The sequence below is a fragment of the Pseudorca crassidens genome, chromosome 13, assembly GCF_039906515.1.
Source record: "Pseudorca crassidens isolate mPseCra1 chromosome 13, mPseCra1.hap1, whole genome shotgun sequence".
Classification (NCBI taxonomy): Eukaryota; Metazoa; Chordata; class Mammalia; order Artiodactyla; family Delphinidae; genus Pseudorca; species Pseudorca crassidens.
In genome coordinates, this window is record NC_090308.1 from 32,276,868 (window position 1) to 32,291,418 (window position 14,551).

General features: G+C 41.1%; 1 protein-coding gene across 6 annotated transcripts in view; it reads left to right on the top strand.

Annotated features, from left to right (window-relative positions):
* The first annotated feature begins 4,319 nt into the window (after positions 1-4,319).
* Positions 4,320-14,551, top strand: part of ARHGAP18 (Rho GTPase activating protein 18) — a 199,742-nt gene continuing 189,510 nt past the window's right edge. For all 6 annotated transcript variants that reach the window (XM_067702130.1, XM_067702134.1, XM_067702133.1 and 3 more), the window contains exon 1: positions 4,320-4,526. In XM_067702130.1, the coding sequence (XP_067558231.1) occupies positions 4,414-4,526 (113 nt within the window). In that variant the 5' untranslated portion in view covers positions 4,320-4,413. The remainder of the gene's footprint in view (positions 4,527-14,551) is intronic.

Below are 14,551 nucleotides of genomic sequence, written 5' to 3' on the forward strand. Positions count from 1 at the left end.
ATGTAAAACTTTAACTTCACAGTTGATGATTAAGTTATCCAAGCTCTTGTTATATTATTGTAAGTTGAGTTTAGCCGTGCGGATTGAAAGGTCAGTTTTCACATTGCACTGTGTCCCTATACAGGCTTCCAATGATCTTACAGTGTTTGAGTATAAACATTCGCTTTAGTTAATTCCATTTAAAGTGACAGAAACCAATTAAGAAAATATTAGATAAATATGTTCATCTGTTGCAGTTTTGGTACCCTGCAAATATAATTCCATACTACTAAGTAGGCTCCTAAATCAAAATATGAAAACTAGTTAACACATTCTGTGATACTACTAGCTCTGAGGCTAAGAATTTTTTTTTTTTTTTTTTGCGGTACGCGGGCCTCTCACTCTTGCGGCCTCTCCCGTTGCGGAGCACAGGCTCCGGACGCGCAGGCTCAGCGGCCATGGCTCACGTGCCCAGCCGCTCCGCGGCACGTGGGATCTTCCTGGACCGGGGCACGAACCCATGTCCCCTGCCTCGGCTGGCGGATTCTCAACCACTGCGCCACCAGGGAAGCCCAAGAATTTTTTTTTTTTCATTACTTTGAACATGGCTGTCAAATTATCTGAGGCTGCAGTGCTATCTCCACCCTATTTTTAACAACGGATTTGGGTATGTAAATTACAGCTTCCTTTTTCCTCCCTAGGTCATCCAGTTAGTCCCATTTGAAGGGAATGAATGAAATGAATGTTTAAACTGTCTTGATGTTGTTAATTACTTTGTGAGACATTTCATAACAGGAAAGTCTTTGGCATGCAGTGAGTGGCTTGGAATATTAACATCTTCAAGGACATTAGATTCTCAGTGTTTGTTTAAAGTGGTTGCAGAAGAGAGTAAAATAATACCTTTTTTTTTGTTTTTTTCATAAAAGGTATCTCTATGAGGAAGGGTATGAGGGACAGACTAGCAAATTCTTGGTAGGGTTTTAGGTTTGAAACAGGAGTAGCCTTTCAAGAAAGCATTTAAAAAATAAATTTATATATTTTATTTTTGGCTGCATTGGGTTTTCGTCACTGTGCGTGGGCTTTCTCTAGTTTCAGTGAGTGGGGGCTGCTCTTCGTTGCGGTGCACAGGCTTCTCATTGCAGTGGCTTCTCTTGTTGTGGAGCGCGGGCTCTAGGTGCGCGGGCTTCAGTAGTTGTGGCTTGCGGGCTCAGTAGTTGTGGCTCGCGGGCTCTAGAGCGCAGGCTCAGTAGTTGTGGCGCACAGACTTAGTTTCACCGCAGCATGTGGGATCCTTCCGGACCAGGGCTCGAACCTGTGTCCCCTGCATTGGCAGGCAGACTCTTAACCACTGTGCCACCAGGGAAGCCCCTCAAGAAAGCATTTTGGTAGTAAGGTTTGTGTCCGTGATGGTCATAAGAAAATTCTGAAAGTGGTTTTTCATCTATTGAATACTTGAGCCTATATTTGAAGCTAACTACACCAGGGTAGAAGCCTGCCAGCTGTCTCCCTGTGACAGACAACATTCTTAGACCAGTAACAACTGGGCTTATTAGGAGGAAAGGAAGAGGAGTCCAGAGGATTTCCATGTACCTGAAAGTTAAATTAGCAGGATTCAAATTTTATGTACCAAGCTATGTAAATCAATTTGTGCCACATTTTATTTTATGCCTCACAAAAATTAAAAAGCTTGGCTACTATGAACCCAAGTATTACTTTGAGCTAGTAAAATAGTTTCATTTTGATTTACACATTGTGATTTATTATTAAACAAATGGAGAGACTGTAGTCAGGCAAAGATATAACTTAATCATCATTTTGGTTAAGACTGGACAAAAGCTCCCTGTATCATAAATTGTCTCCTGAGAGCTGGCAGCGCTCATGGCTGTCAACGGGCATGTGTGACACTGACTGAGGATATAGCAAAGGAAGAAGGAAAAATAGAAAAATAAAGAAGGTAAAAAGGAAGTCCAGGGAAGTAAGGGAAAGGATGGTGTGGGATGGAGAGAAAAACAGAGAGTAAAGAGTTTTTAAAAGCTAGAGTGTATGGCCTACCAGTAATTGTAGAAGGTAGTGATTCTTGGTTTTGTTTTGTTTTTTTAAATCTCAGAGCAGCTACGTAAAAAAGAAGGGTGAATGTGGGAACATTAATCATTTTTCCACATAAAGACATTAAAAAGAAATCATACACTCCAGTCAGCTTACCTTTTGCCTCTCTTCCTGTGCTTCTCATCTTGCCTGAACTGGTAAACATCGCATCATAGGATCATACTGGTATGTCCGTGGGGATCACTTGTCTAATATTACCAATTTAACTAAAAAAAAAATTACTGTACTTTCTAAGGACACATTAAATTCATTCAGTTCTTTACCAATCAGCATTCACTGAACATCCACTATGTGGAAAGTAAGTTAGATGTGGAAGGCCCAGAAAGGAATGACAGGGGGACCAGAGGGAAGGGTGTCTGGCAGAAGAGATGGAGAGACTTGTGCGGGTAAGGGAGCAAGAATGTTCAGTACTGTACACAAAGGTTTAGAACTGGTTCTGTTAGCAGTGGGGAACCAGTGGAAGTTTCATGGGGAGACATCAGTAGGGCTGTGCTTGGGTGTGCTAATAATGTGCCATATAACTTAGAGGAGGAGGCAGGAAAATGAGTTAAAGCGTTTTAAGATTGAAGTTAAGATCGAATTACAGGGTACAGAGAGGATTTAGGTAGTGGGGACGGAAAGGAGACAATGTGTAGAGCCCAGTGGAGGTATTAGTTGATACGCAAAGGTTGACCAGCTAATTGTGGAGTGGGGAGGGAGGAAGCTGTAATAAACTATTTTTTAAGAAGACTTGTAAATGGGAGTTCACAGCAGATACCAAAGAGGATTTAAAAAAAATAATTTTTTGATACCTTAAGAGTGTGTAAGTGTGAATAAAGTATTTATTTCTCATGATCATTTTAAATAATTAAAAAAGTACAAACAGTATGTTTATGGAATGATGACGTTGAAAACTTATTTATGAGGAGGTTTAGACACAAATACTGATAGACCGTAAAAACCAACAACAAAACCCACTTCCGTTCAGGCTACTAGATATATAGAGGAGTGTAGAATTTTTTAGAGGAGAAAGGACGGAAACATCTCTTATATTTTTCATAACTTTTGCACTTGTTTCCTTATCTGCAGGACAAAGAACAGGATGGTGGTTAAAAAGAATGGAATTTAGCCTAGAATTCTGGGCAAATCTAGCTTCTGGCACAGAACAATTGTGTTATCTTAGACAAGGTACTTAATCTGCCCCTCAGCCTCACTTTCCTGCAGATGAGAATGATACCCGTGTTATAAGGTGTGTTTGTGTGCGAGAGAAACAGATGGAGGGGGGAGGGGGAGAGGAAGAAGGAGGAAGAGGGAAGGGAGGGGGAGAGAGAGAGAGAGAGAGAGAGAGAATTCAACTGAATTGAATGAGATAATACATGTAAAACACCTGTCACAGAGAGAGCCTGGCATATAGTAAGTGCTCAACAAGTAACAGTAAGTACTTTTTTTAAAATTCTCAGCAGTGCCATTTAACAGTTTTGGTAGATGGGTCTCTTTTTGGTACTGAAGGGTATTTTGTTAAAACAAAAGGTAAACTTGGCATTTGCTATGTGAAAGAAGATGGTATTCTAGGTACACATCTTTTTTATGAAGACATGTTAAACTCAACACAACATGTAGCCTTTCTCTTTTTTTTTTTTTTTTTTTAATATTTATTTATTTAGGCTGTGCCGGGTCTCCCTTGCGGAGCACGGGCTTAGTTGTGGTATGTGGGATCTTAGTTCCCTGACCAGGGATTGAACCTGGGCACCCGGCCTTGGGAGCTCGGAGTCCTAACCACTGGATCACCAGGGAAGTCCCCAGGAAGCCTTTCTTGTCACCTGTATGGCACAATTTTGCTGGGCAGGTTGATTGGGTTTTGCTATGGTTAATTTTAATGCTGACCTTGAAGGGATTAAGAAGAGCCCTTACTCCCGTTACATGAAGCGGCAGAAATTACCAGATGGAAACAGGAATTAAGAAGGGAAAAAAAGGCTCTGCAGTAATTCATTGTTTCCTAACCAAGACGGCTTGTGCTTACAACGTTGAGGGGCGGCTGCAACGTGGCTGTTTAATCAGATCAGAATAACTCGGGGGTGGGAGCAACTAGTACCCCCGCCACCCCCCACCCCTTAACTGCAACCTTTCGGACTGGGGTTGTCCCCGGGCTGCTGCCACGCTTTGAGTCACCGGTCTCCCCCTTGGAGAGTCGGCGGCCCTGCGCCGGAGAGGCCCCGCCCCTCCCTTGTGAATCGCTGGCCTTGGTGGGAGGAGCCGGCCGATGCTAATGAGCCGAGTTGCCGGGAGAGCCAGGAACTTCTTTCCCCTCCGCTGTGTCAGGATCGCAGAAATTATGCCCCTTCTCTCACCATGAGCTGGCTCTCCAGTTCCCAGGGAGTTGTGCTCACTGCCTACCACCCCAGCGGCAAGGACCAGGCCCTGGGGGGGAACCATGGCAAGGGAGGGGAGGAAGCCACCACGAGGTAAGCCCGGGCACCTGAAAGCTAGAGAACAAAACAAAGCCCTCTTACCTGCTCCGGGGAAAAAAGTGACAGGGAAGTTAGTGTGGGGAGAAAGGAACCAAAAGCCACAGGTCGCGCTAACCTCGTGCAGCAGCAGAAATCTTCGGCTGGGGTTTTCTGTACTTTGCACCTCACCTAATCCTGAAACCGCCTCTATGATGACTGGTGAAGACGGATAGGAAGGAACTGGGGCGATGGCTGTCAGGCTCCTTGCTCAGCAGGTGCATTTGCAAATGCTGAAAGATCAAATAACTATATTTGAAACACTTCCTGTGAGATGGAATTCTTGAATGGGCTCAAGGCCCAGCCACTGGAACTGCTGCTTGGGAACGGCGCCAACAAGCAGGAGGGCTGTTCGCTGTATTCTACAATCTGCTGTTGTTACAGTGTGATTCTTTCCCCCCTTCTTCTGGCTGAAAGCAAACTTCTTAGGCAGAGAGCCCAAGACACTGGCCTGGGGCAGTAGGTTTCACGTTCTTTGGCGTATGTAGATTGTTTGTTGGTGGGGGAGCTTTCAAAAAGGTTTTGTCAGGAAGTAGTACTCTGCTGCTAGAGTGACCTGTGGTTAATGCTAAATCACTTTATAGGCAGATAGGGCGAATGTTCTATAGACCACTGAGGTGCAAAGAGTACCGTGTATCTGTGTACTTTGTTCTGTTTTTCCAAGCCTCCCCCCCCTTCCTTTCCTTAATGACCTTCTCACTAGCTGAACATTTTTACCTCCTGTCTTAGATAGAAATTGTAAATATTGGCCTAGAAGCTTGCAAACAGCAAATGCTAACCTAATAGGGTAGGATACTAAATTAGTTATCAGTAAGCACATTTCCTCCTTGATGTTTAATGTGATAATAAAACCTTCTTTGTTCTTTTGTGACTTATGCTTATGCCTTAAGCTGGAATAATGCCTTCTTTCATTTGTTTTAAAATCCCCAGATGTGGAGGAGGGGAATAAAAATCAATGGAACGGCTGTAATACTCTGCGCTAGATTCCCAGGCTGACCAGAATTTTTTCTCACGTTGCAACCACCATATGTATTCCATTGACTTAATTCATTTCCAAAGATAAAAGGGAACTGCTGCCTGTGCTTTGGATGTGTTATCATTTTATTTTGTGTGAGAGGGTCATAAAGTGTTCTCATCCATTTTTCTGTAGCACGCTAACGAGATAGTAACCTTTGAGCAGTAAGCAGACTGCAACGCCAACGCCTTACTGTCTGTAACTTGGACTCCCCTTGACGGTCAAAATGGCCAGAATTATGCAGACTTAGCACATGCTCCAGAGACTTTACTCTGGGATGGCCTGAGGATCTGAGCTGAATTTTGGGTCTTGATTGTGAGAGTGAAAAGAACCTTAGGGACTTTGAGTCCTGACCTCTCATTTTTACCTTGAGGACTCAAACCTCAGGGATTAGGCTGCTGCAAGGTCTGTTGTCGTAGGGCTTTGCCTGGGGCTGCATATTGAGATATGGAGCCTTTATCCGATGTTTGTGGTTTTGCAGCCTGTTGTGGGTGGCCTATACTTGAGTGGGTTGAGAGAACAAAAGAGAGGAACAGCTCATTCTCAACCTTGGCCAGAGCAGGATCATTCTCAACCTAGGCTAGCGCAAAATCGAGAGGGTGTAGGGTGGGCAGCTGCTCATACAGTGAGCGCACTCCATGGCGTGGTAGTGCCAGACCTGTTCCCAAGTGCCTCCCCCACTGGCTGCCATACTGCTTGCCCATACTGGCCCCAAATTCCTACCACTGAATTAGAGTCCTAGGCTGGAGAAGACGGGAGCCTTGGTTTGAGGGCTGGGGGGGAAGGAGAGAAAAGGGACAGTCCTTATTGGCTTTTACCCTTAAGCATGGATCATTTATCAGATGACCTTAGTGTTTCTTTGGGAGGCACCTTCTTTAGCCTGGAGAGGTTGAGATATTGCTATTGGGGCGGGAGGGGGGTGGTGGTGGGAGGAGGGATTTGAGGGTGGGATGGGATCAGGAGCCAGCCTTTAAAGATGGTGGTGAGGGGGCGGGGCCCAGGGCTTGGCTCTGGCCCGAGGTTGTCAGCTGTACTTGAAGCATTGGCAAGCAGCCCTGAGGTGCAAGTTTGGTGGTTGATGCCTATTTTAAAAAGCTCTTCAAAAGTCAAAACCAAACCAAAACAAACTGTGAAAAGACAAAAGTTAGACTCTTGTGTTCCCATCTACCTATTCAGCAGTTGTTGAAGGGAGCACAGAAGTCTAACTTGGCTTATTGCAAGACTTTTTCTCCTAAATAATATGCACTTTGATGAACTACTTAATCAAATGTTTAGTTCAATAAGATGAACTCCTCTATATGCCATTTGAAAAGTATAAAGGATTATGTATATGATTTAGGATATTTATAGAAAGCATTTGAGTTTTAGTCCTATGTTACCAGGTCCTTTTTTAATTGTTGTTTTGGTCTTTGGGGAAGCTGCGATAGTAGGGAATTAATATTTTTGTAAGTTATCTGTTAGTCTAAAATTCCCTCCATTCCATTCCATTATCCCTCTTTATCAGGACACATTCATTGGATACCTGATTAAGGAATTCTTCCTACTCATGGTTAGACCCTCTCAAATATTTACAGAATTCTGTTTTCAATTTGTTTTGTTATATTTCTTCTTGAAAACATTAGGATTTGAAGAAATACGCTGACATTAGTTGTTCTGACTGACTTGTGCATAGTCAAATGTTTCCAGAGGAAACCACTTTTTATGAGTAGCTATATTTATAAGACTTTATTTACTTGTTAATTTTCAAGTAGGTTTCTTAATGTTTACTTTTGGAAAGCAGTTTTTCAAAGAATACTGCGTTTTGTCTATTCTTACTGTTTTCCCTTGACTTTCCCATCATTTTAAGAAAAACTATTGTTTGCTTCCTATCAGTTTTTGCTAATATTTGATAAACATTAATGTCAAATGGTATTTTTCTTATTAAACCTTTGAACTCTAGTTTCGTCTGAGATATTTTTATGTCTTCTATGAGTAAATGTATAGCATTCATCATGTAAGATCTTGTTTTGTTGACCCCGTTTGCCATTGGTGTTGGGCAAGCAGAACCGAGAGGCTTGGTTTATGTCATGATGACATAAACCCTGAAAATCTGGGCTCGGGGGCCAGCCTGCATGGGGTCACATCCCGATTGATTCTCCCACTCATTCTCAGTGTGGCCTTGGAAGGGTTATTTAAATCTCTACCTGTAAATTGAACTTCATATTAGCGCTCACTTCACTGAGAGGATTAAGTGGAATGATCTAAAGCCCATAGAACAGTGCCTGGTTTATGGCTAGCTGCTGCTTGCTCTCACGCTAGATACAGAAAAGGAAAGAACTTATCGAGCTTTGTGGCATATCACATATTCTTCCTCATTTCAGAAGCATTTTCACAAATATCATTTTGTCACATGTTAAGAAACATGGGCATGATCCTTATGCTTAACTAAAAATGGCATAACTGAAAATTAACCATTGTGTAAAAGTTCAGGCCTGGCAGAGGGCTGCCATCGTCTAATGTCTTTCTTTTACGTGAATTTACAGCATTTTAAAAAAACCTATGTACTGTATCATGAATAGAGTTCTTTCCGTCTGAATTTGTGTGTTATCTGAAATTTTATATATTTTTGGTGAAGGAAGGATGGCGAAGAATTGTTATATTGCAATTATGTCATAAGTGAACGACTGTTTCTTTTTATTTTTCTTAGCCTTATCATTGAAGGCGTGATTCCTCATTCTAATTTTGCAGGAGTTACTGACCAAATACATTTTTAACCTGTCCATATGGATAATTGTTTTCTAGATCAATCTAGTCCTCCGTGTGCTGGCATAAGAGTACTTTCTAAAAACTGATTTTTTTTTTACTGTGTCATTTAGAAGCCCTATTCATAACTTTCTCTTGAATTGTTAAAAGACACACCCAGTATTCTAACTGGGCAGGTCTTACCTTTATTTAGAGTTCTGTGATATTTGCCTTTTAACCGCCCTCATCTGTGAGGCATGTGATTTTTGTGGGCCTGTTTAAAGTTATCTTCATGGGACTTATATTAGGTGTATGCCTTTCAAGTATAAGGATTTATAAATCACAAGAACCCTACCTTCTTAAAAAAAAAAAAAAAAAAAACCTGCTGAAAACTTTCCTTGTCTTCCACGGTACTCTTACTTCTTTCATCACCTGCCTTTGTTTTTCTTTTCTAACGGGGGCTAGTGCTTATTTGAAGGTTTATGATTGCTCTTTTGGTGTTTAAGTTCTTAGTACTTGTCTTGTTTTTGAGAGTGTTGCAGCATGACGAACTCACAAAAATTGATGCTTTTAACGACGCACACGATGGCTTCTGGATTGCCTGGTAATTAGGCCTAAAGAGTTTTTAATGATTGGCCCACCAAAATGAATTATTTTTTCTCTTGTTTTAAAATTCCTCACTATCTGTACACCTGAGTATCATTTACAGGTTAGAAAAAGGACTCAGCATCCTAGAGGCCAAGGCCACACTTGTGTCAAGTGGAAGTCCCCTGTGCTCTATGGTCGTGGATCTGTGAGGTCTCACTCCCTTTGGTGGCCTTTGCTCTCCTACATCTTCTTGATTTGAATGCTGCCCAAAGGTCCTGAGAAGCCTCTCTACTTGTCACCCTTGTGGTGTCCCTGTGAGAGAGCTTGGAACAGCAGAAACTTGAGGATTCCAGGCTGTTGCTTGGGTGGTGATGGAGTAGGGGATGGGAGTGGGCGGAGTTAGCAGCATGGTCTCCAAGCTTGGTTTGGGGAGGAAGGTGTGCTAGGCTGGGTGTGATGCCAGTCCTCTCCTGAACTCTCTCCTTTAGGTGATTACTGTCCTGACCTAAACCTTTCATTTCATACAAATACTCCGAGATGAAATGGTTTGTTGTCAAAGTTTTAGTCAGTATTGATTCTTTAATGACTTTGTTTTACTTTTGATAAGAGGAGACAGAAAATAAGTTTTCTTATTTGAGGAGAGTGGGGATAAGTAAAGGTGTTGGGGGTGGATTAGGGAAGAGGAAGTAGAAGGGATGACGTCTGGATAATTCTGAAGACACATTCTTTTGACTTCTGTGTTTGTTGCTGTGAGCTGGCCAAGTTTATCCCTTTTTTTGCAGGAAGTAAACAGAAACCATGGAGATCTGTGTGGCCAGTTACTACATCTGGAGTCTTTTCTCTACTCAAGCCCACTAAGTATCTGAATTTTTGTGTTGGAAAAAATTGTGAAACGTCATCCACTTGACACATGCTCTTTCGGTAGTTGCTTTTGCAAAGAACACTTGTGTCTTTAGGGAAAATGACGTTTATTGCAGGCATCTGGGTCATAAGGAAGAGACCATATCCCCTGTCTTCTTCCCTCAGGACTGGTCACATGGCATGTTGCTCTCTTTTTGGGACTCTGTTCTTTTCTGTCCACTGGCTTTATAATCTCCTCATTTCGAGCTTGACCTTGGCTCTCAATGGATACCCCACCCTCGTCGCCCTCTATCATCTTACATCTCATAGCAAAGGGACGGACTAATTTCAAATTTTTGAAAGGGGATCAGGTTTGCCCAGTTAATTTTTTTGAACTGTCCCAGGAAGCCTATGATTTGACCATTTGGGGTCTTTTTAGAGAAGCAGATTCTGTAGGCAGGGCAATTTCCCTCCAAAGGCAATGTGGCATCTTTGCTAAGCTGTTCAGAACTTATTTGATTCCTCATCTGTGAAATGAGTGTAATAATGCTCGGCTTCACAAGGTTCACTTTAAAGATCAAATGTGTAGCTTTTGAAAGGATTCAAAAAAAATGTGAACATCAGGAATATTATTACTAAATCCTTTTCAATACAATATCTTATCTTTTCCTTGGACATTTTGCTGAACCAGAATTGTCATATCGAACTTTTGGGTTTAATTTGCACTTTCCTTTTATGCTGTGCATTAAAATGTAAGTTCCTTGAGGATGGAGATCTTGCCTTATTTTGTCTCTTTACCTGGGTTTAGCAAAGTGCTTGACCTACTCTAGGCAGGTAATAAAAGTTTGAATGAATGAGTGTGAGAGGGAGTAGGGTGCAGTGATTACACCAACTTTGTGTAATCACTTTGGAACTGGACTCTCTGGGTCAGAGTCCTGGTTCTGTCATTTAATAGCTGTGTGATCTTGGGCAAGTTATTTAATGTCATAGAGCCTCAGTTTTTTCTTTTCCTTCTGCAAACTGGGCATAGTAATACCTAACTCAAGAGTTATTATGAGGATTGAATGAGTTAGTATATGTAACGTACTTAAAAGAGTGCTTGACATAAAGCACTGTGATTGTGATGATGCAGGGCAGTCAAAGACCTGTGGGTGAATTAATTTGGAAATACTGTTAGAAAGCATTTTTGAAATTGATTTGTAAGTGGTTCGGGAAAAGGATGCTTGCTTTAATGCATATGCAATATAACTTCTTAATTTGAAAAATAATATTGTGGAATTAGTTTAAGATATTTATAAAAATATCTCAGATTATATTAATGTTAATAACTACTAAGAATACCAAAACAGTATCTTAAAAAGGGCTTAAAGGTATTGAACCCCTGTTAGGCACAGGTGACTGTTTTAAACAGCTTTGTGTAGTTTGGGTGGATATAAATTTCTAAATCGTTCGTGACTCTTAATAAGATGGAAAATCATCTTGTTTAGAGCAAGGAAAAGTTATTTTCTCATGTTCCTCAGAGACCGAATTGACTTTAGGTTATTTGAACACTTGTAGGTAAAAGTACTAGTATATCACCATACCTAAAGTTTTTGAAGACAGGATAATTTTTACGCTTTTTCTCCCTTAAAATATATTTGTGTAGTTTCTGAACAACTCTCTTTTTTTTTTTGCCCACGCCCTGCGGCTTTTGGGATCTTAGTTCCCTGACCAGGGATTGAAACTGGTTGGGAAACTGCCCCCTGCAGTGGAAGCGTGGAGTCCTAACCACTGGACAACCAGGGAAGTCCCTGAACATCTCTTGATCTTATAACCTAAAAGTGATGTTTCACGGAGCAGAGCTAAGCTGAGGGTGTGATATCCATGGTCCAGATCGCCACCCAGTTCCCCCTGAGCCCCATCCCCTTTCTCATTTAGTGCGCACATTTAAAGACTATACTGTTGGTTTTTCTCTTCATCATATTATTATACATAATACATTAACTTTAAATGCCTACTGTGCACTGGGCCTACGCTAGGAAACTCTGTCCCCTTAGCCAGTTCTTCTCAAATCCCTCTCATACCTGCCTTTCAAATTGCTATTAGCTCGGTAGCTCCTGCTTACGAATGGCTCACAGGATCAGGCTGTTTTGCTTCCACCTCTAAGAGACTGGGGACTTTTTTGGTGGGAGTGGGAGTAACTGGAGGAAAGAAAGAGATAGTGAACTGGAGGGAGGAGGGAGATGTATGCCAGTGAGTAATGCAGTAGCCATTTTCCATAGGGGGAAAAACAGCATACATGGTAATCAAATCCCAGAGAGCTGTAGATTCTCCAGTCGTGCCATTTTCTGGATTCGTGGAGTTCTTTTCACCTGCTGGAAAACTCAAAGCACCATATATTTGTGGCATTGTTGCTATGGGAGAATGTGTCCTGAGTTCCCAACAGCAGGTTTTGAAATACATTTTTCAAAACTAAATAAAATTTTCAAGTAACTTGGGGGTGACTGTTCTCTGTTGCCTCTTAGGATCTTTGTGAATTGAGACGTGACAGTGATGCTTTTTTCTGCTGCCTTTAGTTTCGTCTTACTCTGGTACGGTGTCCTTCTCAAGGTACATGAGAGCCCTGCACATGCCGATACGATATGTCTTTCCACAGGCCCTTAACGTGTGCCCGTCTTCTGTTAGGGGGTATATGCCCTTGTCTAAGTTTGTCGTTTATTTGGAAGATTTAGGAACATGGAAATTGATATATGTTCTTGTGACACTAGTTGAATCAGATTAGAACTGTAAAATGTAATTAACTTAATAAACTGGGAAATGCTTTAACATCATGCTACTGTGAAACTGAAGCTGTGTAGAAAAATATTGGAATTCACACTAACAGGAATTCTTGAAGTTTGGGTGGGTTGGCTGTAGAGATCTGGTTTATCTCTGAATGCTAACGTCTGTCAGATATCGTCTATGTTTTGGGAAAAAGAGTAAGAATTATTTATTGTTGATGAGCAGCATAAAATTGAAATCCTACCTAGAATGAGATTTGGGTAACTTAGAAAGGCATTAAAAATATGTAAATGTAGAATGTCTTAAAATTTAAATTATTTAAAAGAATCCTAACATGTATTTTAATAAACAACCATGAAGATTTTTGCTGGATGTATATGATAAGCCTCGAATAAAATAAATGTAAGAATTCCTGCCCTGAAGGAGCTTGCATTGTAATACAGATGGATTCTGAAACAGCGTTTTCAGTATCATATTTAGGAAACCATGGCATGGTTCCCGCTTTTGAGGTATAAAACTTTAAGATAATTTGTTATTGAATAATTAAGATTTGGTTTGAGTAAGAAAAGGTGAGCTGGCAACTGAAAGTTGAAAGGAACTTTGGCTATTTATAGGTGGTCTAGAAACATGTAACTCGATCAGCTTATTCTATAATTAATGTTTTGACTAGAGTTACTAAGTGTGTGTCTTTTCATTTCTCTCTGGTCCAAATAATACTGTCAAAGCCATGGCCCATCATCTTGATAGAAGTTATTTAGATCAAGGTAGAAGTAAATTTGAACGATGTCTTTATTTATTTTTAAGTAAATCATTGTTATTTTTAAAATTTATTATTAAAAATGGGGATATATATGCTTCAGTATATCCAGGCTAAAATTCTTTTGATTTATGGCATTTTTGAATCATTCTGGATTATGGTATAACTATATGATATCATCAGACTGGATATATTTAGGTAATTGTATAAGTGTATTAATCCCTTGCTCCCATTTTTTAGAGAAAGGTTTCTATACTTAAGGACCAATAGGGGCCTGGCAGGTTATATAATAAGTGAAGTGGATGATTGGAAAGTGCAGGCCTCAGAAGAATGTGGGTTTTGTTAGAAAATGTTAGCTAGAATTTTAAAAATACTGAGTAAGCCCCCCAAAATCCTGTCTGCAGGTTCGATCTGGCCCCGGTACCACCATTTGTGACCCCTATCCTGAAGGTCAAGGTGACTGTTTCAGTCGGCTGTTGCTGTGTAACATACCACTCCAAACTTAGTGACTTAAAATAACAATTTTCTCTCTTGATTCTGGAGGATCACAATCAAGTTCTTTCTTGGGGTCTGTCAGGCAAGATGGGCTGAGGCAAGGGGATCATCAGAGGCGTCTTCATGCACAGGTTTGACACCCGGGCTGGTGGGTCGTCTTTCTCCTTGTGCAGCTTCGCCACATGACTAGCTTGGGCTTCCTCATAGCATGGCAGAATCAGAGTAGTCAGACTTCCTACATTCTTGCTGGCTTATCCCAGAGTGAGCATTCTAGGAAGTCTAGGTGGAACCTGCCAGGTTTCTTGGGGCTTGGCCTCAGAAGTTACTCAATGCCACTTGGCCATATTCTGTTCGCCAATTAATCATATCCCGTCTCAAATTCAAGAGCATGGAGGAATAGGCTTCACCTCTCAGTGAGGGAATGGCTTACACAGCTTGGTAAAGAGGTCATCTTTGGCAATAAGCTACTCAGTTATTATTCCAGTCTCTCTGTATCTGGCCCTACCTGCTTTTCTGGTCTTATTGCCAACTCCTCTTAGAAACCTCTCTTCCCTGGAGCTTGGCTTTAAAATTCTCCACTAGTAAGTGTACACATCCTATGTGCGTTTATCCTTCTGCCTTGCTTTATTAGGCAAGTTTATATTGTAGAAATTTTTCTATTTACTAAGAACATAAATGCCTCAAGGGTGGGCTTGATTTTTTTTTTTTAATCCTAAGCACTAGATGGATTCAATACCCTGTATATAATAGGAATTCAACTATATTTGTGCATTGATGGATATTTTATATTTTGGAACGGTTGGGTTT